We start from the raw sequence: 26,468 nt of genomic DNA, 5'->3' as shown, positions 1-26,468 counted from the left end.
TTATGGTTCCTGTGTTTTTCAAAACTAAAAATTCAAAATGTAAAGTAAAATACATATTAGAGCATTCTTAATTGGACCATATATATTACAATGTTCTCATTGGGCCTCAACCCAAAATAAGGTTCTAAGGCTCAATAGTTTTTTATGGGTCTTGACCATCATGGCCCAACTAACAAATCCCTTTCTCAGTTTCTCTTGTAAAAATAATTAGGTTTCTCTTGTAAAAATAATTAGGGTAAACTACACATTACACCTTTGAAATTTGGGATTGATTGGATTTTACATCCCAAAATTTCAGAAACTTAATTTTACATCCTGAAATTTGGTTCCGTTAGTAATACATCCCCCACAGTTAATTTCTGCTGTTAAGTAGAACATCATCATGCTGATGTATTTTATTTTTGTCAAATCAGCTACAAAACTATGCCGTTTTAGTGATGACCAGTGAAAAGGTGGCATACATCAAAACTACGTCGTTTAAGGCATAAACTTAAAACAAAAACCTCTAGCCTAAACAACATAGTTTCAGGCTAAGTTCTAAAATCTAAAAACAAAGAACACGAAGAACTCACACCTCCCTAGCCCAAACCCCTTGGCTCAAACTGAACCTAGATAGGTCGTCAGCTCACCTCATGAACCCAGGCGACGGCAGTGGCCACACAGATAGTGAGCCTGAAACTGTGTCGTTTAGGCCAGAGGTTTTTGTTTTAAGTTTATGCCTTAAACAACGTAGTTTTGTTGTATGCCACCTCTTTACTTGGTCATCACTAAAATGACGTAGTTTCGTGGTTGATTTGTCAACAATAAAATACATCAGCATGATGATGTGTCACTTAACAGCAGAAACTAACCGTGGGGGGTGAATTGCTAGCGGAACCAAACTTCAAGGTGTATGAAATTTTAGGGTATAAAATCTAGTCAACCCTAAACTTTAGGGGTGTAATTTGCAATTTATCCAAAAAATTAATAATAATAAATAAATAAATAGAATCTCTCTCTCTCTCTCTCTCTCTCTCTCTCACGCACACACACACACATACACACGAGAAATTATACAGTTTTTATAGTACACTATTCCATTATAAGATTCCCACTTAAATAAAATTGATGAGTCAGGTTATGATTAAAAAAAAAATTAAACATAAACTAATTTTCACTCAACAATTTTAAACATATAGAGTCTTCTAATAAAATGGTGGATAAGTGACATGGTTTACTATAAGGATCGTATAATTTCTCCTCTCATAGACACACACTCGGCTCTATCTTGAAAACATAGCAAGCCGCAAGGCACATTTGAGAAACAATGAGTAAGAATAAATGAGATGGGTAAGAGTGGAATGGTTTTCTTTGAGGCCTGAGACTATCAAACGGCCGTGAACTTGAAGTAGTGACTTAAGGTGTTGAGTTGTATATTTTATTCAGACATGTTAACAGGTACTCTTAGGACAGTTGTTAACAATTCATATTAGGAAAGTTTTAACATTACTTTTATGGGAAATATAAAATGTTGATAGAAAAATTAATTGATTTATTATTTTCCCATAAAATATTTCTAAAAATAGTTTATAAACCAATGCCCTTAGGGCATTCGTTAACATTTTCCTATTTTATTTTATTTTAGAGGGCCAAAACATGAATAATATATTTTCAACAATTCAAAGAGTGAGAAAACAAAAGACACAATATAAATTTTCTTTTAGTACAATTTAACTTAATATTTTAAAAGCAAATTCGATTTTTTTAAATCATGTATAATTTGTGTGGGTCTGAGAGGTCTGCAATCCGGCCCAAACTCTATCTGGGCCCAGGGCCCGTGCCGAGGAGGTATCTTGCCGAGGACGAATGATCAATGGCCGGGGTAGCAAGGGGAACGACTGAGAACTTACCCTGTCCTCGGCATTCCAGAGTTTCAATGGGAAGACCAACATCATGGTGGAGGCAATCCCCAAACAGCCCCCTCAAGGGGATGTGAACGGAATGGGGCCCATAGGGAAGCAGGGTGTGAAATTGGACCAAGGAAAATGCGTCCCCTCTTCAGTAAATGCACCTGCCAATACCCAGAACTGATTAATGAGAAAAGACGTTTGGACGGTGTAAACTTCGATCCATGCAACTAATAGAAAGTTAGACGGGACGGTTGATGGGATGGATACAGAAATAAGCTCCTGCCTGACCTACAAGTGGAGGGTCAGGATCAACCAAGACGGACTATATAATAAAAAGGAAGGTGCACCAACCAAGAGGCTGGGAAAAATGGCCAAAAACCAGAGCCTCCCAGCCCACCTTAAGGAGAAAGACTCTAGGGGTGAAGGAAACATAACTATATACGAACACCTCGAAAAACCCACCGCCTGGTGACTAAGGCCTAGCCTTTCAAACCCACGCTCTACAAATGATATTGTTTGGGCCCTTTTTACGTGCGAACCCGACACTGTTACGGTCCGCCACGAATCGTGTCCTTACAATTTGATTTTGTACTAATTTTAAATTAGCTTTCCTTTTAATTATTAAAATCAAAGAATATGTCAAAAAATTGTTTTCTATTTTTTTGAAGTCTAGTTTTACAATACGCATGATTGAAAATGGGAAAATGATGACTAGTTTGGAGAGAAACCCTTCAAATTCTTCTTATATATTTTTATTGAGTGTGAATTTTGAAATTATAACTGTTGGATTGCATGTTTTTTTTTTTTTTTGATACATTGGATTGCATGTTTTTATTATATGCTTCATGCTTGCAATTTTTTTTTTTTAAATAATCGAAAATCAATAGCTGTGTCATTAATGAAATGTTTAAATTTAAAGTTTTTGGGTAAAACATTATGCTTAAAAAATATGTTTGTTGATCGAATAGTAAATAATATCCGATTTGAATGAAATTTGACTTGCGTGTTAAGAACATAAAGAACATGCAATCTAACATTAGATTTTCAAAATTCACATTCAATAAAACGATATAAGAGGAGTTTACAGAGTTCCTCTTCAAACTAGTTTGGAAAAACTTTGTTATTGAAAATGCTTGTTCAATAGTGAAGTAGAAATTTAACAACAAGTAAGCACAGTTACAACTATTCTCTATAAATTTAAAGGTTTTTGTTCTTTTGAAGTGACAAAAAAAAAAAAAAAAATCACCTTGAAAATTGGGTGCTTTTCTTGATCAATAGAAAATGATATCAGTTTAAACAAGTTTTTAATCTACTCCAAACACCAAAAGAGGGGGGAACTATATTCCAAAAAATGTGTTACTAAAATATTTGTGTGTTATGAATTATGATAAATATATGTTCTGTTTGTTTTAAAATAAAATATATTTAGTTGGAAAATGTTTTTAAGATGAAAACATTTTTATAGGGAAAATCGCTTGTTTTTAATTCGTATTTGATTGTGTTCTAAAAAATGCTCCAAAAAAAACATTTTGTAATGTTTGACTCGTATTAAAAATTCACAAATTTTCCTATATTTTATGTAAATATTAAATAATTTAATTTAATTCACTACTTTTAAAAATATTAAAACTAACTACTAAAATTAACCTTAGCCAAACTTAGTTCTTGTATTTTTTAAGGTGTAAAATACTAAAAAAGTTTAACCTAAAAGAGGGTTCTTTTTTTGATCAACCTAAAATGTATCATTTAACAATTTTTTAATCCACTCCAAATACCCCAAAACAAGGGAAATATATTCCAAAAATGTCTCATTAATTTTTTTATCAAGAAAAATGTCTTCAGTTGGGCCTTAATTAGTTTCTTTTATCTCAAAGATCAAAATGCATATAAAAAGGTTTGAAAATTATATTTTGTTAACCCAATCTAAAAAGCATTGGACCATATAAAGTGCTCATTGGGCCTCGATCCAATTTAAGGTGTAAGGGCGGGTTTTGGTTCCTGAGTCCAAAAGGTAGAAGGATTCAGGCCCAAAGAGTCCAACACAATGAATTTTTAGAGAGTGGGTTGAAAACTAGGTTTCGGTGAGTTGGACAATGCCCATAATGGATTTAAGATTGAAATAAAACAAAAGAAAACAGGGTTTTTGCGAAGAAATCATTCCTCGGCAAAGTCCGAGGAGATAGTTCTGGAGTATATTCTTCTTAAACTTGATTACAATTTCAGTTTTTTGTGTTTTAGTATTTTTTAGATTTTCAGATGAACTCTCCCTTGTCCCTGGAGGATCTCTCACATTATATAGCCTCCTTTGGCTGATTTTGGCCCTCCATTTGTTGATTATGCAGGTAACTTTTCGAGTGTTTGTTCCATCAGATGCCCTCCCAAGTCTTCTGTGAGTTGCAGCAACCAAGATAGTACTGTTCAAGGGTCTTCTCCACATAAATGCGGCCAGGGTGTTTGGTGAGGTACATTAAATGTGGTGGTAGCTACCATCCCTCCAATCATGTCAGGGCTAACCCCCTCTCTGAAACTCTTCTTCTACAGTGTGGCCCCCCTCCTGTAATGTGCCATTGACGTGGCCATGGCTTGCCTCTCCGACCTTACCATCTGAGTGTATGGACTCCTCGGAACTGTATTGGCCTCCCCGGCCTTGAGTATGACACGTGGCATGATTATCTTATTAAATTTCTGTACCCCACATAAGGGAATAAGGAAACAAAATTCATTTATTTATTTTTGCCACGTTTAGCCATTTTATCATTTACTTGTGTGGGTTGCGCATGTGCTGCCCCTTTAGTGAGAAAATAAATATAGATTTTTTGTTGTTGAAGTATAAAGTCATGTATTTAAATTTAAAATAGCTATTTGAATATCTATTTATTGTAAAAATTTCTTAAAACTTATTTACTAAATGTAATATCTACTCACCAAAAAATGCTACAAAGAATGATAATGAATGTCATCATCTTTCCATAATATTTAAATTTTTGCAATGAATGATGATATATGCTACATTTTTTTTTTGAAGATCTTCATCAAATTAAATATTTGCAATCATCTACAATAAAGTTTTTGTTATTCATACTTCATTCTTTATCATCTTATTTTATGAGTCCAATTACGATGTTTAGCTTACTTATTTTTAATGAACACCCTTTTAAGCAGGAAAAGAAATTAAAAAAAGAAAAAAATAACAAAAGACATCTGTCATCAGAGTTTCTATTAGATAAAATTATAAGTTTAGAATATTTAAATATAATAAATTAGTGTTCTCTAGATAACAAATAGAACATCATATGTCATCATTCTAACTTTCTATGTATGACTACCAATCTACCACATAAAATTCAAAATACATGAAGAAATTTTTTGGGACATTAAAATTTAGTAGTAGTATTTTAGACATTGCACAATGGAATATTTTAGGAATTATAAGATTTTGTTAGGGTTTAACTAAGAGAGTAACAATAGGGGTATATACTCATTTACAACATATAAAGGAGGAAATTATTCAACTTTAGTTTAGGGGGGAATGAAACTACCCAAACATAAAGGAGGAAAGTGCTACTTCGTCAATTTGTGTGAGTGTGAGTGTGTGTGTGTGTGTGTTTTATTTTTTATTTTTATTTTTTATAACTTGAAACAATGTGTTAAAAAAAAATCAACCTCAAAAAAACTATGCATAAAACAATGAATTTTGGTTTAACAGATTAACTAAACCAAAAAAAGAGTTTAGGAACACAACAAAATGTCACGATATTTATACAGTACCTTTATTTCTAGCTATGGTGGGTTCTGGTTTGATATTTTATTATTTTATTTTAGAGTAGTGCTACGTCCACAATATTTTCATAATAAATCCTAGGTGGTAAATTGTTATTGGTTTTAAATTGGGCTAACCACTTTTAACCTTGCATTTTTTTTAAAACCAAATAAAAAGCCAATTGAAGAAAATTGAGCCTAAAATAATGAATTTTGGCTTACCAAATTTGACTAAAAAAAAAAAAAAGGCTAGGAACACAACAAACTGTCACACAAAAAAGAAGCCTAGGAACACAACAAAATGTCATAACATTTTCGCAATATTTTTTATTTCCAGTTGTGGTAGGTCCCAGTTTGATATTTTATTTTTTATGTCCACATCATTTTCACAACAAATTTTAGGTGAAAAATTATGCATTAAAATAAACAAACAAAAAGGTAACACAAGAAAATTGTGCGTGAAATGGTGAATTTTGGCTCACCCAATTTGACTATATATACTAAAAAAGAAGTCTAAGAATACAATAAAATATCATAATGTAAGGACACAATTCCTTCGCGGCCCAATAATGATGTTGGGCTCGCATATGAAAGATCCCTCACAATATGATTTGTAGAGAGTGGGTTTGAAAAGCTAGCCGTTGGTCACGGAGCGATGCCCGGTCTTGGTTTTAGAGGAATTCGTGTAGAAAAAGGATTTGGGCTTGAACATTTAAGCCCTACGGCGTCGCATCCTATGGGATGGGTCTCCTCGGACTTGATCCGAGGACCATTAAGGTCTTACCCCGGTTACCCGACGATGGGTTTTTTCCGTCATCTCAGGTGTTGTTTAGGGGTTCTCACCCATGTAGTCTCTCTTTCTTTTTGGAGGTGGGATGGGCCTCCTCCTTAGATTTACTTACTTTCTTCTTTTATATTCGTCTGCGTTAACTGTCCTTCGTCCACGTGTAGGGTCAATCTTTACAAGACTGATATTTGTCCCATCAGTCTAATCCCAGAATTGTTGGGGATGGTTGATAAAGCTGCAGAATACGGCTCTGCTAGGTGCAGAATCTTATCTGGGAAGGGTCATAGGGGTAACTTTCCCAAGATATTTTAGGTCTCCTTTCAAGTTTAGTCCTATACCAGTTTTACCCCTTTATCCTGGTGGGATTTTGGATCTACCGAGGACTGAACTGTCCTCGGCTGTATTCCAAAACAGTCTTGTGCTCTATGTTATCGGGCTTGGGCCATAGCTCTCCTCGGCTTGGGCCTTCGGACTCTCCACAAGCAAATGGGCCTGGCCCATAGATTATTGGGCCCCACAATAGCCCCTCAAAACCCGGCTGTCCAACCTCCCGGTTGGAAAGGGGGGTTTTGGCAATGCCGAGCTTTTATTACTGCTCCTTTAATATAGCCCTCCATTAATGCTGACGGTTTCTCCACCTGCCCAGAAGATATATCGGCTTACAAGGCGCTCCCTTTAATTTGCTCGTGACTCGTTCCTGCCGTTTGGCTGTCCAAGACGCGCCTTTAATGACATTCCCTTTACGAGACTTATTTACGTCCGACGGCTCATCTGATGAGGTGGGGAAGTGGAACGGACACATCTTTATTCTTCAGATTTTTTTGGAAACCTGAATGAATTTAATACCTTCCGTTTTTCCCTTCCTATAAGAAGGCAAGTAGGAAGCCGTCACTTTTGTGCAGACACCCCTCCATCTTTCTGAGATCTGAAACCCTCATCCTTCCTTAGCGTTAACTTAACCCAATTGTTATACACCCAATCAGAATACGTTTACCATAACGAGTGATGAAGGAACCATACCCCTCCTCAAAGCACCGTGTTTTAATAAAACTCGAAATGGCTTGGTCAGGGCAAGGGTGGCGGAGACTTAAGATTCGTCCCACCTTCCCTTCAGCCAAAATCCGAAGCAGGGACTCATCACGTCCAACTTTCGGCGTGACTGAGTCGAGAACTCCCATCATCATAACCAACCGCTCTCTTATGAGCTCACCTAATATGGCCCCAGCGTGTTAGGAGTCAGGACCGAGGCAGGGACTAAGTGTCTCTGCTTCTTCCTCTCTTCGTTCACTGGTGGCCCTCTCCGCTTCCCTTTCTTAGTCTTCCCAGCACCAGATCCATTCTGGTGCTTTCTCTTCTCCCTCTTTTGCTCATTTTCTTTCTTTTCATCTCTTCTCCCTTCTTCTCATCCTTCTTTACTCATGTCCTCCATCTTCCTCATTCATTTCCTCCATCTTCTTCATTGATTTCTTCCTTACTATTTTCTTCTCCTTCATCTTTTTCCAAAGAAGGTTCTTATCGTAATATGAGCAGTATTGAGGCAGAGATTAGAGAGACTTTGAAGACGAGTTTAAAAGTCGCCTGACTGTTTACTTATCTGTATTGCGGATGTTATCGTTGCTTAGGCAGTTCACATTTTGTATAGGCTTGTTTGAGCCCCTCTTTGTACGTTGTAATAATTTTTCGTATTAATAAAAATTGTTGTTATTTTATTTCGCATGTTCTGTCCCTATGCTCTTTTTTTTTTTTTAAAATTTGCAAACGTTGCTCGGCACAATAATATAGCATTTGAATCGATGACAAATAAGGTCAAAATACTTGCTGATAAAAAGATGTCACCATAACTTTAACAGAGTTGCTTGACATAGTAATGCGTACCTGTGAATAACGATACTTGCCCGAAACAATGCTGGGATTAGAGCTGGATGCTCTATGCGGTGTAGGAAGTAATCATTCAAAGACATATCATCCGCCAAAATGAACAGCCCCCTTAGGCTTCTAAATAGTGGAGTGTCCCACCATCATCCTAACACTTTTATCGGCCTTAACATTTTACAGTATTTGAGCCAGGGACTTTCCCATCCGAGCAGTTGGTTACCCCATAGGCTTGAGTCCAAGGACCATGCAAGGCCTTGGTTTTGTATGAAACTTGTAATTTATTTATTTTTTTACTCGGTTTCCCCATAGGCTTGAGTCCGAGGACCATGCAAGGCCTTGGTTCTGTCCAAAACTTGTGATTTTTTTCTTTTTTTGTACTTGGTTTTCCCCATAGGCTTGAGTCCGAGGACCATGCAAGGCCTTGGTTCTGTCCAAAACTTGTGATTTTTTCTTTTTTTTTTGTACTTGGTTTTCCCCATAGGCTTGAGTCCGAGGACCATGCAAGGCCTTGGTTCTGTCCAAAACTTGTGATTTTTTCCTTGGTACTTGGTTCTGTCCCATTGTACTTGGTTTCCCCATAGGCTTGAGTCCGAGGACCATCTTGGTTCTGTCCAAGGACCAGGCTTGCAAGGCCTTGGTTCTGTCCAAAACTTTTTTGTACTTGGTTTCCCCATAGGCTTGAGTCCGAGGACCATGCAAGGCCTTGGTTCTGTCCAAAACTTGTGATTTTTCTTTTTTGTACTTGGTTTCCCCATAGGCTTGAGTCCGAGGACCATGCAAGGCCTTGGTTCTGTCCAAAACTTGTGATTTTTCTTTTTTGTACTTGGTTTCCCCATAGGCTTGAGTCCGAGGACCATGCAAGGCCTTGGTTCTGTCCAAAACTTGTGATTTTTTCTTTTTTGTACTTGGTTTCCCCATAGGCTTGAGTCCGAGGACCATGCAAGGCCTTGGTTCTGTCCAAAACTTGTGATTTTTTCTTTTTTGTACTTGGTTTCCCCATAGGCTTGAGTCCGAGGACCATGCAAGGCCTTGGTTCTGTCCCTGGGCCCATATGCTGAACGGGCCTGGACCGCGAATTTACTGGGCCCACAAATTAAGAGGTATTTCCGTAGTCTTTGATCATGCGGTACTTTTTGGCGTCCCAGTGTTCGAGGTGCGCCTTCTCGAGACTCCTTTAACCCCAGGGTTGCAGACGACGTTGGAAATCGAGCCAGAGACATTTTGTCTGTAGCGTTCCTTGGGACGCTGCGTGAATTAAATGCCACCGGTTTACTTCTGGGTATAAATGGGATAGGGGATCACTTCACTTGCACATGAACTCTCCTGTTCCCTTCAGAACCATATTTCTTCCATATCCGCGATCTCTCTTTCTAGTACCACTGTCTCAAAGCAAGATGTTTGAGGCGTGGATGGGGATGAAAGGTCTCCGCACGCTTCAGAGGCACCGAATCCTCAAGGTGATATGGTATGGATAAGGATGGCACAGATTCAAGCCAGTCCTCCGTCTTGACAGGAGGAAGATGGTATTCCTCCCTCTTTTAGTCAAAATCCGAAGCAGGTTCTGGTCATGCCAGATTTTTGGTATGTCAGAAGAAGGAATTTCCGCCATCAGCGCCGTCTGCCTTGTAGCAGGTAAATTTTTGCGGGGGCTCCCCAACTTCCGGCTCCCTGCACCTTTTCTGTAGATGGTGTTAGCCTAAGGTCAGGTTCCCTGCACCTTTTCTTCACCGGTGCAGGCCCCAAGTTGGGCTCTTTGGCTGCCTGAGTTATGGGCATGTAGAAGCGTCGAGGAATAGTTTCCTTAGACGACATCTTGGAACAGTAGCCAATCTCTCATCTGCGCCTTTTTTCTTCGGCTTTTCTTCATTCTATTGTATCTTTTCTTTTCACTTGCGTAGTTAGTTGTAATGTAAGCTTGTTTTAGCTTTTCACTGTACACTATACTGTTCCTTTGTCTTAATAAAAGATAAGTTTATTCTTTATACGTACTTTTCTTCTCTGCAACAACTACTTTGCGCATGAATATTAAATGTAAGCTTGCCCTTAATGATATTCGGGCAGAAAAATGCCTTAACACAGATTCCTACCAGTTTAAACTCACAAATATTATCAAGTATAATAAGGGTAAGCCTTAATAAATTAAACTCTTGGAACTAATCGGGATAACCGCTGAGTGCTGCGCGATGCATGCTAGACCAATGTCTGAGAGGGTGGCCGAGTAGCGAGGGACTTTGATTGTGTTTTTGGGTAATATATTGCACTATATCACATCAATCCCTTTGGTGTTGGGGATCCGAGAGTAGACTGGGGGATCCGTGCAGTTTTAGGGATCAACCCAACTGTTAACGGGGAGTTCTCCTCGGATGGATTTCAATGTTCAAGTAACAGTTTTTCTTTTATGTACTTGGTTTCCCCATAGGCTTGAGTCCGATAACCACGCAAGGCCTTGGTTCTGTCCAAAACTTATGATTCTTTCTTTTTTGTACTTGGTTTCCCCATGGGCTTGAGTCCGAGGACCATGCAAGGCCTTGGTTCTGTCCAAAACTTGTAAGGTTTATTTTTTGTACTTGGTTTCCCCATAGGCTTGAGTCCGAGGACCATGCAAGGCCTTGGTTCTGTCCAAAACTTGTAAGGTTTATTTTTTGCACTTGGTTTCCCCATAGGCTTGAGTCCGATGACCATGCAAGGCCTTGGTTCTGTCCAAAACTTGTAAGGTTTATTTTTTGTACTTGGTTTCCTCATAGGCTTGAGTCCGAGGACCATTATTTTTCGACAATAAGCCCCTATGCCAGGGCGGAAATAGGTGGCTTGAGGCCGGAAGCCCTTAGACATGCCCACGCCCTTGGCACTGCAAGGCGTAGCCCCTAGCAGAAGTTTACGCCGGAGCAGCAACTGTATGTCGCCGAAGACGGAGGAAACCCCAAGAATTTCTGCTTGCTAGAGAGTTGACTCCAACGCCACCTTCGCCAACGCGCAAGCTTTTCCCACAGACGGCGCCAATTGTAAGGACACAATTCCTTCGCGGCCCAATAATGATGTTGGGCTCGCATATGAAAGATCCCTCACAATATGATTTGTAGAGAGTGGGTTTGAAAAGCTAGCCGTTGGTCACGGGGCGATGCCCGGTCTTGGTTTTAGAGGAATTCGTGTAGAAAAAGGATTTGGGCTTGGACAATTAAGCCCTACGGCGTCGCATCCTATGGGATGGGTCTCCTCGGACTTGATCCGAGGACCATTAAGGTCTTACCTCGGTTACCCGACGATGGGTTTTTTCCGTCATCTCAGGTGTTGTTTAGGGGTTCTCACCCATGTAGTCTCTCTTTCTTTTTGGAGGTGGGATGGGCCTCCTCCTTAGATTTACTTACTTTCTTCTTTTATACTCGTCTGCGTTAACTGTCCTTCGTCCACGTGTAGGGTCAATCTTTACAAGACTGATATTTGTCCCATCAGTCTAATCTTAGAATTGTTGGGGATGGTTGATAAAGCTGCAGAATACGGCTCTGCTAGGTGCAGAATCTTATCTGGGAAGGGTCATAGGGGTAACTTTCCCAAGATATTTTAGGTCTCCTTTCAAGTTTAGTCCTATATCAGTTTTACCCCTTTATCCCGGTGGGATTTTGGATCTGCCGAGGACTGAACTGTCCTCGGCTGTATTCCAAAACAGTCTTGTGCTCTATGTTATCGGGCTTGGGCCATAGCTCTCCTCGGCTTGGGCCTTCGGACTCTCCACGAGCAAATGGGCCTGGCCCATAGATTATTGGGCCCCACACATAACATTTTCACAATATTTTCATTTTTAGGATTCGAATAGATAATTTTTTATTTTATCTGAGAGAACTACTACATCCATAACATTTTTAGAACAAATTCTAAATGACAAGTTGTTATTGGTTTTAAACTGAACTCACTACTGATATCACTTTTTATCCATCAAAGATATCTTGCCACAAATTTTTTTTTGTAAAATCATTGTGAAAATGTTGTGGATATAACATTTCTTTTTATTTTATTTTATTTTGATCTATAAGGAACTGAGATCTTGGCGATTGTGAAAATATTGTAACAAGAAGAAGATGTTATAACATTTTAATAATACATTTATTTTCAATTGTGATTGGTTTTAGTTTCTTATTTTACTATTTTATTTTTATCTTTAAAAAATTGACACCTTAATAATTGTGAAAATATTGTAAGAATTTGTTGTGTTAATGTAACTGTGTATGTACATATAATATTTAAAAGAAAAGACAAAAAGAGCACAAGCAAATTAACCGGCGTACTGTGAAAAAAAAAAGAGGCTGATGAATAGTACAGATTGTCAATAATTATGAAAATATTGTAGGAAAAAAAAAAAGACAAAAAGAGCGCGAACAAAACCAGCATAGTGCTGCAGAGAAAAAAGAAAAAAGAAAAAAAAAAAGTCTAATGAACAGTGTGGTTCAACAAACCAAATAGCGAAATCACTATTTGCGCATTCGCGCTATTTATATAGAGATGTTATGAACTTTGATGCCCAACGGAAGACATTTAGCCTAACTATCATACGATTCCTTACCACGTTGGGAATCTTACACCTTCATGGATTAGGATTAATTGCCTTTTATATAAGTCCCACTATCCCTTTTGAAACACAAACACAAACCCTTTGCCTTTCTTTGTTAATTTCTTTCGTTTCTCATGTTTCCTACGCTACAATCGAAGCAAAACCAAGGAGAAAAAGATGGCCAAAACCTTTCGTTGGAACCATCGCTTTCATTCGAGGCCAACACAGAAAATTCCATAACCGATGACAGTATTTCTTCCTCTGCTTCTGAAACTACTGAAAAAGTGCCTAAATTCCATAATTTTATACCTATTCCAGTGATCGATCGACTCCAATCCAATTTGGTAAACAAGTTTGTACCCAGAACCCATCATGAATCTGAGGAGGTTTCAACGGAATTGAAGCTTGGTTTATATGACCCTTGGGTTATGAAGAAGAAGATTACGGTAAGTGATATTGACAGTTTGTCAAGGCTCTTGATAGCGAAGGACTTGGTAAAGGAGCATATTTTGCCGCAATGGGACACAAGCTTCATTGAAGGCATTAAGGATGGGATAGCAGTTGCTGTTTGGGATTTTGATACCAAGACCGAACATCAATTGCGCTTCAAACAGTGGTCAAGTAACGGGAGTTACGTCTTCAATGGAATGTGGAATCAAGATTTTGTGAGTAGGAGGCAACTGAAAGTAGGTGATGAGATTGGACTTTTTTGGGATCAAAGCAATTCAAGACTCAATTTTAGCGTTCTCAACCGGGCTTCGAGCAATTAATCCGCTCTTAATTTACTAGTTTTCTTTTGCAATTCCGCTACTGTGACTATAGACTTATTAGCTAATTGTCAAATTTGGTTTAAAAAAATTAAAAAAAGCTAATTGACAAATAGCTTGTTAATAGAAGCCAAGTTTATTTATTGATTTATTTTTAGCTTGTGAAGCTTGAAACATAGTACAATTTTAGGCTAATCTATGACTTCTTTTTCGTTTTCTATCTTTTCCCTTCTTAGTTGCTTGTACAACTATTAGTATATCTTTTTAAACTTGTTAATGTTGAAGTTTCTGGTTTCAATTCAATGTATTGCTGAGGTAGATGTAAATCATTACTAGGATTAATGCGGTTATGAAGAGTGATCCTAGCCATTTGAGTTGGTTCTTGATGCGAATAAATTCCCTAGAAGATTTTGTCATTTTTGGGCTTACATTGTGATAGATATGTTGCATTGGTTGAGATTTTAGGCCTCAAAAAAACAAAAAAAAAATCCATGTTACACTCAACCATCTGTTGGGTATACAAATGTAAGTGAAGTCTTATATTAAATAATAGTATCAAGAGGAGTGGTTAGTATAATATAGGTTTTATTTTTTTATTTCTTTTATTTTTTATTTTTTGAATCTGCAATTTCATTTAAAAAAGAGGAACATATGGGCAATCTACCTTACAAATAGTGGCTCCAACAAATTCCCAATAACCTCTACCCAACAACCCATAAAAACCAAGCCCCTCATTGTCCAACACAATCCACAGAACTCAATACCTTGAACATCCCCACAAACACCGAAGAAGGCTAAATAAGATAATCAAAGCTCCTGGCAGTATACTTTGATATAATATAGTTGAATCCAACGTCACAAGCACATTTTATTTTATTTTTCTTGAAACATAGCAAAATTTTAGTCTAATCTATGACTTCCTTTTCGTTTTTTGTTTTCCCTTCTTAGTGGCTTGTACAACTATTGGTATATTTTTTACAATTGCTCTGGAAAAGAAACAAACTTGTTAATGTTAACTTTGAGATTTCTGAGGTCGATCAATTCAATGCCATTGCTGATGTTGAGAGATGAGAGGGAGAGAGGGAGAGAGCTTGCTTTCATGGTGGATGTGGGGGAAGCATTTTAATGGTGAGAGAGAAACACTGATTCTAGCATATAGACTCTAGATAACCCAGTAAACTTAGTAGTAAGCAGAGGCACATATTGGCTGAAAGAGGTGTTATCTCACTTCTGGTTATGAATCTTCTTCTTTCGCATGACTAGTTGACTTCGTTTACAATCTAATTCTGGGTGGCTTTGAACTCTCAACATGCTCTTTACAAAGAGTGCGCTACACAATTAGGCAGTTTGTTATCGTTGTTTAAACAACAGTTTTCAATGTTTAAACAATATTATACGTATTTTTCACACACTTTTTCACCCACATGCATTTCTAAAAAATACAAATAACATTACTAAAACAACATTACCAAATGAGCCCTTAATATGAAAAGTTTTAGGGTCCGTTTGGTAATATTGTTCTAGTAACATTGTTTGAGTGTTGTGGGAATACGTGTGAGTGAAAAAATGTTGTAGAAATACGTGTTGTGTTGTTTAAACAACAAAAACTATTGTTCAAACAACGTTACCAAACAGACCCTTACTTTCTCTATCCCATGCTCTTTGATTGATTAGTGGGACTATGGAACATTTTACTATAATAGTTGAGCTTTTTTTGGGGTGAAAAGGAACCTATAGATTTATTATTGAAACCAAAAGAGGGTGAAAAGTTAAAAACAATAAACCAAGGACTGCATGCCAATCCCAGTTCTGATCCACTCTATCGGCAATTGATAAAAGCTTCTTCAGCCTATTGTCAAGCACTTTAAAAACTCCTTCAATTTCACACAAAAATTACTCAAAAATAAAAGTTAAGAAATTCGATTATAACAAAATGTAGCCACAGAATCTGATTCAGCATTATGGAAGGCAAAAAAATAGGCTGATCTACAATACAATAAAGGATTCGAATAAGCAAACAACTGAAATTGATATGTACCGCCATAATCCAGCATATAAGTAGTGTTTATAATTTCACACTAAATAATATAACTCAATAAAGCCAACAGATAACAATTCATGAAGTTCTAAATGTAAAAAGCACCAAGCCATTATCATAGATTAAAGCAAGTTCTAAGTTCCGTGACCTATAAACATTGAACCAGTAGTTGGAAAGATCTCCATTGCATAGCTCACATAGTGCGGCTTCTAATAACATCAAGGCCCATTTCAGTAGGATTAGTAGCTTGCAACTCCACCTGAATACCATCGAACTCTCTCTTAAACCTATCCTTAGATCTAAAAACTTAAGCTTGCAATCATCGTGTACAGCCATCCCAGATGCTGCATTTGCCTGCCATGTTGCATAAATACTTGCAAGTATCAAATATCAACTATTTGAAATCAACATTTCCTTACTCTTAAGGCATAGAGATATACACACCATCCTTCTCACACATATTAGGTGCATGTTCAAAGGCTTTTTTCTATGAAAAATTTGAAAGTTAAAAAATGAAATAATAATAAATTAAAAAAAAATACATTTTAGAAGAAATAACACCACTTAATGATTAAGAACCTTACGACATATAAATTCTTCAGGAGTATACAACAAGTTTCATTCAAAATAAGTTAAATAACCGCAATTGAAAATCCCATGAATGACCAAATAACTATATAATTATATAAACAATAACACAAGGTCTTTGTTTCTTTCCTCCCCTTCTAACATTTACGGAATCTGTCATCTCAACCAAGCAAACCAAAATACTTCTTCAATGTCCAAAGCTGACTACTCAAGGTGGCTCATCAATCATTGTTATTCTAGTCTCAATGATATACTCATAAGCTATAGCTAGCAATGAGTTGGAAGGTGATACAGAAATCGAACATTTTCTGCGTCATAAATTCAAACTGAAAGATCTTTAACCACCCAAAATACTTGTTAGAAGTAGCAAGATCTTCTAATGGAGTTGCAGTGTGTCAAAGGAAGTATAAATTAGAACTCTTGGCTGATTCTAGTTATTTTGGCTGTAAAACTGTGAATTCACCAATGAAAGCGCATCTCAAACTTTCAAGCCATGAAGGAGATGAATTATCAGACCCTTCTCAACATAGAAGATTGATTGAAAGCTTCTATATTTGACTCTAACAAGAATTTTTTTGTGTTGGCCTCGAATGAAAGCGATGGTTCCAACGAAAGTTCATCAATCTTCTGTGTTGAGAAGGGTATGATATTGGAAAACTTCTATATTTTATCAAGAAAAATGTCTCCCCGTTGGACCTTAATCAGTTTCTTTTATCTCAAAAATCAAAATACATATAAAATGGTTTTCAAAAATATATGTTGTCAATCCAATCTAAAAAGCATTGGACCATATAAAGTGTTCAGTGGGACTCGACCCAATTTACATGAATAAGGAAACAAAGCATTTATCAAAATTCTTAACATAAATGATAAAACGGCTAAATGCGGCAAAAATACAAAGGATTTCAAAGTTTATCCTAACTAATTGAGTTCTTGCACGATGTGCGGTGCAACTTATTATTAGTTTTCTCCAATATTTCGATAAGTTTTGCCAAAAATCTTGTAACTCAACTGATTGACACCTTAATTTCCAATAAAAACATTCAGAATTCAGATCCTCACCCCCAACTATCAATGTATAAAAAAGATATTTTAATAAATTTCATTGTAAAAAATTGTAATCTTAAGTTATTTTATATATAGACAAAATAAGAATACACTAAGGGTCCGTTTGGATACAGCTGAAAACTGAAAACTGAAACTGAAAACTGAAAAACACTGTAGCGAAATAATTTTTAAATGTGTGAATAGTATCGTGGGACCCATTTTTAATGAAAAAGTTACTGAAAAGTGAAATTTGTGGGTCCGTGAACAGTACACGATGTGCTGTGATTGGTCCAAAAAAATTTGAAAAGTCAAAGTTTGCGGCTACTGTTCATTGAACAATGCATGAACAGTAGCCGCAAACCCAAAACGCGGAAAAAAAAAAAAAAAAAATGAAAAACGCAGACGCAGGATTGGGCGAAAACGCCCAATCCAAATGCACTCTAAGAGTAGTATAGTGATTTGATCATGCTATATATATGTGTTTACAAATTGAAAATTGCGTGATATAGTAGCTAATATAGATAGGCATGTTTCATGCCTACTAAAAAATGCATATATATATATATATATTTTTTTTTTTTACATTCTTGATTGTGTGTTACTAAAAAAAAACCCTTTTTGTTGGACATGGTTTCTGTAAGGACACGATTTTTAACGGCCCGGGAGTGACCCTGGGCTCGTATGTAAAGGGCCCCAAACAATATGATTTGTAGAGAGTGGGTTTGGAAAGGCATGCCCTTGGGCACTGGACAGGGGCTTGGTCCTGGCTTAATGAGAAATCATACAAAGGTATGCTTGGACTTTATAGTTGAGCCTTACCTTGGTGTGGTTTAAGAGGTTGAGCTCCTCGGACTTAATCCGAGGAACATTACCTTCTCCCCAGCCTTCCTCTTTCTTCTCCTCCTTTTCTCCCTCTCCTATCTTTCTAGCTCTCTTTTCCCTTTTATACTAGTATTCACTTCCCTTTCTTCATCTACGTGTCAGTTTCTCCTTATTTGGGGTGGTTACTCGTCTTATCAACCCTCACGTCAGAGTGGTTGGGAAGAGCTGGATAGTATGGTATGAGTATGGGTTTGTCAGGCAATGGGCTCCACATTAAGGTGCTGGTAGCCTTCTCCCCTATGCTGCTCCTGTACCGAATCTGTCCTTTTCTTGGGGCGTTTTGTGAGATGTTGGGCGTAAAGTCGTCCTCGGCCACATCCTTGGGCCTTCAAGGAGCTTTTATTGTGTGTCCCTGACAATAGGGCTTCTTGGCCTGGGCTTTGGGCCCTTAATGTGAAGTGGGCCGGGATTCCAAATTTCAGGCCCCACAGTTTCAATTGTTGCAAAAATAACTAAATTTGAGTAAAAATGCCATATTTCAAATCAATTGTTTCTCACATAAAAGAAAAAAAAAAAAAAAAAACCAATTATTTCTTATATAAATCTTAGAAAAATGATATTAAAATTTCATTATACTTAAAATAATTAATATAACAAAATGAACATATTTATTATGTTAGTAATCTTTTTAATTACATAGAATACATATTACCAAGTTAGTTCCACACAAACACATGCGCGTGTGCACGCGCGCACACACACACAAAGGAGTTAGAAAATTTAACGGATTAAGATTAATTTTAGTGGATTTACAAATATTTAATTTTTTTTTATGACTTTTGTGACAATTGTTGTCAAAACAACTAAATATAAGTAAGAATGTCATATTCTAAATTTATTATTATTATTTCAACTACAAATTATTTTCTATATAGAGTTTATAAAAATAATTATATAAATTCATTTAAATATAAATAATTAATGTACTACAATTGATAATTAATATATGCATTTACTTTATTGGCTAATTCAATGAACTAATACTTTAATATAAATGCAAACTTTGTTAAAGTAGAAAACTAAATAAAGAGAACTTCAAAAAATGTACCGGGTTTCTGCTTATATATATATATATATATATATATATATATATAATATTGATTCCTATACCATTCCTCACAACGTTCGAAATCTTACACCTTCATGGTTTAGGATTAGTTTCCTTTGTATACAAGTCCCACTATCCCTTCTCTTCAACATCCATGAAACACAAACACAAACCTTTTGTCTGTCTTTGTTAATTTCTTTCGTTTCTTATGTTTCTTGCGCTACAATCCAAGCAAAACCAAGGAGAAAAAGATGGTGAAAACAGTGAACTTTCGTTGGAACCATTGCTTTCATTTGAGGCCAACACAGAAAATTCCATAACCGATGACATTATTTCTTCCTCTGCTTCTGAAACTACTGAAAAACAGCCTAAGTTCCATAATTTTATACCTATTCCAGTGATCGATCGACTCCAATCCAGTTTGGTAAACAAGTTTGTCCCCAAAACCCATCATGACTCTGAGGAGGTTTCAACGGAATTGAAGCTTGGTTTATATGACCCTTGGGTTATGAAGAAGAAGATTACGGCAAGTGATATTGACGGTTTGTCAGGCTCTTGATAGCAAAGGACTTGGTAAAGGAGCATATTTTGCCGCAATGGGACACAAGCTTCATTGAAGGCATTAAGGATGGGGTAGCAGTTGCTGTTTGGGATTTTGATACCAAGACCGAACATCAATTGCGCTTCAAACAGTGGTCAAGTAATGGGAGTTATGTCTTCAATGGAATGTGGAATCGAGATTTTGTGAGTAGGAGGCAACTGAAAGTTGGTGATGAGGTTGGACTTTTTTGGGATCAAAGCAATTCAAGATTCAATTTCAGCATTCTCAACCGGGCTGCGAGCAATTAATCCGCTCTTGATTTACTAGTTTTCTTTTGCAATTCCGCTACTGTGACTATAGACTCGTTAGCTAATTGTCAAATAGCTTGTTAATAGAAGCTGAGTTTATTTATTTATTTTTAACATGAGGAGCTTGAAACATAGTACTATTTTAGGCTAATCTATGACTTATTTTTCGTTTTCTATTTTTTCCCTTCTTAGTTGCTTGTAACAACTATTAGTATATCTTTTAAAACTTGTTAATGTTAAAGTTTCTGGTTTCATTTCAATGTATTGCTGATGTAGATGTAAATCATTACTAGGATTAATGTGATTATGAAGAGTGATCTTAGCCATTTGAGCTGGTTCCTGATGTGAATAAATTCACTAGAAGATTTTGTCATTTTTAGTTTTACATTGTGATAGATATATAGGTTAAGATTTAAGGCTTCAAAAAAGACCATGCCACACCTAAGCATCTGAGTATACACATGTGAGTGAAGTCTCACATTGAACAATAATAACAAAAGGAATGGTTAATATAACATATATATATATATATATATATATATTTTTTTTTTAAATCTATAATTTCCATTCAAAAAAGTGGAATAGATGGACAATCTACCTTACAAATAAAAGCTAAATCTCTTAGTAAATTGTCCATATTAAAACAGAAAGACTCAACAGAACTAAAAGAGAGTTTTGTAGTTGCATGAGCAACTGAATTGCCAAAAGGCTAAAGAAGACGATCAAAGCTCCAAATGCCGTATATATTGATCTTGATATAACATAGTTGAATCCAAACTCATAGTCACATTTTATTTTATTTTTCTTGAAACATAGCAGAATTTTAGTATAATCTATGACTTATTTTTTGTTTTTTTTTTTCCTTCTTAGTTGCTTGTACCATTAAGTAGTATATTTTTTGCAATTGCTCAGGAAAAATAATACAAACAAACTGGTTAAAGTTAACTTTGAGATTTCTGAGGTCAATTCAATGCCATTGCTGATGTTGAGTGACGAGAGGGAGAGGGAGAGAGAGAGACAGCTTGCTTTCTTGGAGGATGTAGTTGTAGCACTTTAATGGTGAGAGAGAAGCACATATTCTAGCGTCTAGAGAACACAGTAGACTCATATTGGCTGAAAGAGCTGTTATGTCACTTTTGATTATGAATCTTCATTCGCATGACTAGTTGACTTCGTTTACAATCTAATTCGGAGTGGCTTTGAACTCTCAACATGCTCTTTAAAAACGGTGTGCAGCAAAATTAATATGGAAAGTTTACTTTGTCTACCTCTATGCTCTTTGATTGATTAGTGGGACTATGGAACATTTTCCAAAAATAGTTCTTGAGCTTTATTTATTTATTTTTTTTTCTGGTGAAGAAGAGTTGTACCCATAGATTTAGTATTGGTACCAAAAAAGGGTAAAAAGTTAAACAATAAACCAAGGACTGCATGCCAATCCCAGTTCTTCAGCCTATCGTCAAGCACTTAAAAAAACTCATTCAATTTCACACAAAAATGATCCAAAAATAAAAGTTACGAAATTCAATTTTAACAAAAAGTAGCCACAGAATCTGATTCAGCATTGAGGAAGGCAAAAGAATAGCCTGATCTACAATACAATAAGGGATTCAAACAAGCAAACTGAAATTGATATGTACCCCCATAATCCAGCATATAAGCAGTGTGTATAATTTCACACTAAATAATATAACTCAATAAAGCCACAGATAACAATTCATGAAGTTTTAAATGTAAAAAACACCAAGCCATTATCATAGATTAAAGCAAGTTCTAAGTTCCATGACTATAAACATTGAACCAGATAGTTGGAAAGATCTCCATTGCATAGCTCACATAGTGCGGCTTTTAATAACATCAATGCCCATCTCAGTAGGATCAGTAGCTTGCAACTCCACCTGAATACCATCCAACTCTCTCTTAAACCTATCCTTAGAGCTTGCATAAATCATCTTGCTTCTCACCTTTGAAATATCAGGGGACCTTCATACATAATACAATAGATCAGTGAAAGCACAAACCATAACAAACAATAATACAGGAGAACAGAACAAGAACATGGTAAACTCAGAAACACTAAAGAATACCAGGCGATGAAAACAATCCTGCTCCTTGGGACATTCTCCTCTGTCATAAAATCAAAATCATACACAGCATAACGGCACTCATTGGCAGGGAGGCTTGCAGAGAAATCCTCATAACTATCAGTTGGCTCACCAAGCTTCTCAACAATAACCTGCTTCTGCTTCTCCTCAATCTTGTAAACAATGAAGCGGTAAGTTCTTTTTGCCTTTAGTTCTAAAAACTTTAGCTTGCAATCATCGTGTACAGCCATCCCAGATGCTGCATTTGCCTGCCATGTTGCATAAATACTTACAAGTATCAAATACCGACTATTTAAAATCGAAATTTCCATACTTAACACACATACACACCCATGCCCACACCCACACACAGATATACACACCATCCTCACACATATAAGGTGCATGTTCAGAGATTTTTTTCTAATGAATAAAAAAAAAATTGGAAGAAATAATATCACTTAATGATTAAGAACCTTGCAACATATCAATTCTTTAGGAGCATAAAACAAGTTTCATCCAAAATAAGTTAAACAACTGCAATTGAAAATCCCATGATGACCAAATAACTATATAATTATATAAACAATAACACAAGGTCCTTGTTTCTTTCTTCACCTACTGTCATTCATGGCATTTGTCATATCAACCGAGCAAACAAAAATTCTCCAAAATATTTCCCGCTGACTCATACAGCCCAAAGCTGACTACAGTGTTTACTTCAAGGCTCATCAATCATAGTTGTTCTAGTCTATGTAGAAGATATACTCATAACTAGCAACGAGCTGGAAGGTTATACAGAATTCAAACATTTGCTGCATGATAAATTCAAGCTCAAAGATATTGGACCACTCAAATACTTGTTAGAAGTAGCAAGACCTTCTAATGGAATTGCAGTGTGTCAAAGGAGGTATACATTAGAACTCTTGGCTGATATATTTAGGATGTAAAAATCACCAATGAGAGAGCATCTCAAAGTTTCAAACCATGAAGGAGATGAACTATCAGACCCTTATCAACATAGAAGATCGATTGGAAAACTTCTATATTTGACTCTAACCAAACTAGATATTAGTTTAAGTGCTAATCGACTCAGACAGTTTATGGGAAAGCCAAGACTCCCTCATCTACAAGATGCACACATGATCTTGAAATATTTGAAACCAACTTCCGGTCAAGGGCTGTTCTTCTCAGCCGTCAACTCTGCATTTGAAGTCTTATTGTGATTCAGATTGGGCAAGTTTCCCAGACACTAGAAGATTTATAACAGATATTTGTGTCTTCCTAGGAGATTATTTGATCTCATGGAAATCAAAGAAACAATATACTGCATCATGATCTTTTGCAGAATTTGAATATAGAACCATGGCTACCGTTGTGAGTGAAATTGTATGGTTGATTGCCTTATTAAAGGACTTTTTACTTCAACACACAACACTTTTTAATTATGATAAGACTATATATAGAGCCAATCCACTCTATCATGAAAGAACTAAACATATAGAACTAGCATATAGAACTAGGATTCAAGACGGGATAGAAAGACATTTCATGTTTCAAGCAAACATCAACTTGTGGATCCCTTTACTAAACAATGTGGACAACAACTTCATAATCTACTCTCCAAGATGAGCATCAAGAATATCCATGCTCATCTTGAGGGGAAGTATCAAAGAAGCAATCAAGTGAATTGTGTTCAGATGGAGGACAGAATTGATAACGAGAGCATCAACACATGCAGTCCAGTGAGACTATACTACATCTAGTTTGGTTGTAATTTACCTGTTATTTCTTGACACACGTAAGTAGCCTATAGTCTATAGGTCCAGTTAGTTAGTTAGTTTCACTTTCTTTACTCTGTTACTAACTATAGTATATACAGAGTTTATTCATTATTTAAGATCAGTTAGAAAATCACAGAATTCTTATTTAGCTTTCTCTCTCAAATTCTAATTTTTTTCCAGCACAACAAATTATTTACTAAACCACAATTAAGCGAACAAATCAGAAATTCTCAAAACTTTAAATCAACTATCAGAAAATTTCACATACCAAAGCAATTCATTAAGCAAAACAAAGAAGCACAAAACCCAGTCACAGAATACACAACCGACATTAAAAAAATTAGCTATTAAACAATATGAAACACGTATTGTATATACACACCCAAACAGAAACACACATATACATACAGATCAAACGGGACTCAAAGCATAAGTAACTCAACAGATCAGCTGAAATGAGCAGCGAAGACCAAACGGTTTGACGCAAAAAATCTCAAAATAGAAAAACGATCTCAAATCAGAATCAAGCAGATCAGTAACCTAGCAAAAACCCTAGTCAAATTTAAAGAAAATCCATAGAGATTCCACACAAATCAACGTATAAATTTACAAATTTACAGATCCAAAAGAAAAATAAAATTAGCAGAGAAAGAGAGCATGAGAGTGAGGAGTAGACGAAGGACTCACCATTTTTTTTTTTTTTTTTTTTGGTTGTGTTTAGAGAAAATATCGGAAGAGAAGGACTAGAGAAGAGAAAATCTAGGGCTCCAAGAAATATAGAGAGAGAGTGAGAGACAGAGAGGAGAGACGATAAAGGTGGATGGATAAAAGTGGAAGCCTCTTTCTTTCAACTTCGGTGGCTCTTGCTAATGTAACTATGCTGGTCACGATGACGGTGTGTTGAACCACTGAGCGGGTGCCACCTCATCTGCTGTGAGATCATGAAGGTGAGTTGGATTTTGCGTGTTTCGTTCGTGTGTATTATTGGATATTATCGTACTAGTCTACAACAAATTTTAAATTACAAAGGTATTATTTGTTTTAATCTGGTACACTAAGTTACATTATTTTTTTAACCTACAAATGATAATTTGCCACATAAAATTTATTATAAAATAGTTGTTTTATTTTTTTGAACTATAACACAGTTATTAAAATGTTATGGATGTGACATTACTCATTTGGTAAAAATATAATTTGCCAATATGAGTATAATTTTAAAAAATAAAATGAGTATATCATAAAAAATAGAAATAAATGGAATTAAATAGAATGTATTTAAGTATTTTTTTTCTTCTAAAAAAAAGTAATCTTGTTCTTTTTTTTTCGATGAGATTTTTTAGATGTTTTAAAATAAATGTGTAATGTAAATAATTTTGTTTGGGAGTAATATAAAAAAAAATGAATAGAATCATTTTATAACAATATTATTATTAAACATATTTTAAATATATAAAAATAATTTAAAAATTTAGTTAGAATTTCATTAAATCTAATTTTATTTCTTTTAATTCCACCCAACTTTCATTCAAATTCATTTGTCTTTTGTTGTCGAGTTTGTTTACAATCTAGGGTGGCTTTGAACTTTCATGATGCTATTTACAAATAGTGTGCTGCAAAATTATAATAGAAAGTTTTACTTTTTCTACCCTATGCTCTTTTGCTTGATTAGTGGGACTGGGATATGTTCATGTAATAATGGCCCCCCTATCACAATGATGATTCTGTACCCACATTTATGTATAAAACACATTGAGAATTTATTTCTCTTGTGTTGAATGAAAGTGTTTTACTATAAAGTTTTTGAATAGTACACTTGGGAATTCTGAAATTAAATTTTACTTATTATACTAAAATAAGATCCAAATTGTGAAATTTGGGGCTATACCGGTCTTGCTAAACCTCCTTCAATGCCAAAATGAAGCATTGATTGTGCTCACATTAGCAGCTAAGCCGAACATCTCTTCTTGCACAGTATGCAAGAGATTGCTCTGTACGAACTCCTGCACCTCCTTGTTGAAGATATGATCATTTGGTCTCTCAACCCAAATGAAAATTGTAACTCTAAGGACTTATTTGATACGTGTGTTTAAACAACAGTTTTCAGTTTTTTTGAAAATACGTGTGGAAGAAAAAGTGTGTAGAAATACGTGTAATGTTATTTAAAAACTGAAAACGTGTGTTTAAATTTATGTACCAAACGGGCCCTAAATCAACACAAAATCTCTTAAGTAGACCTATTATGAGGTTGACTATCATTTAGACCTAATCGAATTCCTAGGCACAATCGAATGATAATTCTATCTATCTTTAGTGTTTCACTTTATGCTATACCAATTACAATATGTCATATAACTAATTTTTTCTCTTTTGAATTTTGATAAATATGATAATATTTTGAGTCTATGATGTCTATTCTATGATGATTGCTCTTAATCATCATATCTCTTTTTCAATAACAAGAAAATTTACAAGTAAGCTAACTAAAAACCATTTTTTCATTTTTTAACCTTTGGTGATTTTAAAAG

At 35.8% G+C, this 26,468-nt stretch overlaps 3 protein-coding genes across 4 annotated transcripts; 2 read left to right on the top strand and 1 right to left on the bottom strand.

Moving 5' to 3' along the window:
* Nucleotides 1-12,987: 12,987 nt before the first annotated feature.
* Nucleotides 12,988-13,623, top strand: LOC115957148 (B3 domain-containing protein At2g33720-like). The gene has a single exon (XM_031075372.1). It carries the CDS (start codon nucleotides 12,988-12,990, stop codon nucleotides 13,621-13,623), a length of 636 nt encoding a protein of 211 aa, XP_030931232.1.
* Nucleotides 13,624-19,431: 5,808 nt separating this feature from the next.
* Nucleotides 19,432-20,072, top strand: LOC115957147 (B3 domain-containing protein At2g33720-like). The gene is made up of 2 exons (XM_031075371.1): nucleotides 19,432-19,765; nucleotides 19,843-20,072. The coding sequence occupies exons 1-2, from the start codon at nucleotides 19,432-19,434 to the stop codon at nucleotides 20,070-20,072; spliced, it is 564 nt and encodes a 187-aa protein (XP_030931231.1).
* A 1,594-nt stretch (nucleotides 20,073-21,666) lies between these two features.
* LOC115955211 (actin-depolymerizing factor 2-like) lies at nucleotides 21,667-24,747 on the bottom strand. 2 transcript variants are annotated; one of them, XM_031073275.1, is made up of 3 exons: nucleotides 24,628-24,747; nucleotides 22,160-22,425; nucleotides 21,667-22,055 (listed from the first exon to the last, which is right to left on the bottom strand). In XM_031073275.1, the coding sequence occupies exons 1-3, from the start codon at nucleotides 24,628-24,630 to the stop codon at nucleotides 21,905-21,907; spliced, it is 420 nt and encodes a 139-aa protein (XP_030929135.1). In that variant the 5' UTR covers nucleotides 24,631-24,747; the 3' UTR covers nucleotides 21,667-21,904. The 2 variants fall into 2 exon arrangements, with proteins under 2 accessions (XP_030929135.1, XP_030929136.1); XM_031073276.1 differs by having other exon boundaries at nucleotides 22,160-22,426; nucleotides 24,637-24,724.
* Nucleotides 24,748-26,468: the final 1,721 nt, after the last annotated feature.

Source organism: Quercus lobata, chromosome 8, assembly GCF_001633185.2.
Source record: "Quercus lobata isolate SW786 chromosome 8, ValleyOak3.0 Primary Assembly, whole genome shotgun sequence".
Classification (NCBI taxonomy): Eukaryota; Viridiplantae; Streptophyta; class Magnoliopsida; order Fagales; family Fagaceae; genus Quercus; species Quercus lobata.
The sequence above is the reverse complement of the archived record's forward strand: the minus strand, read 5'-3'. Positions and strand labels throughout refer to the sequence as shown.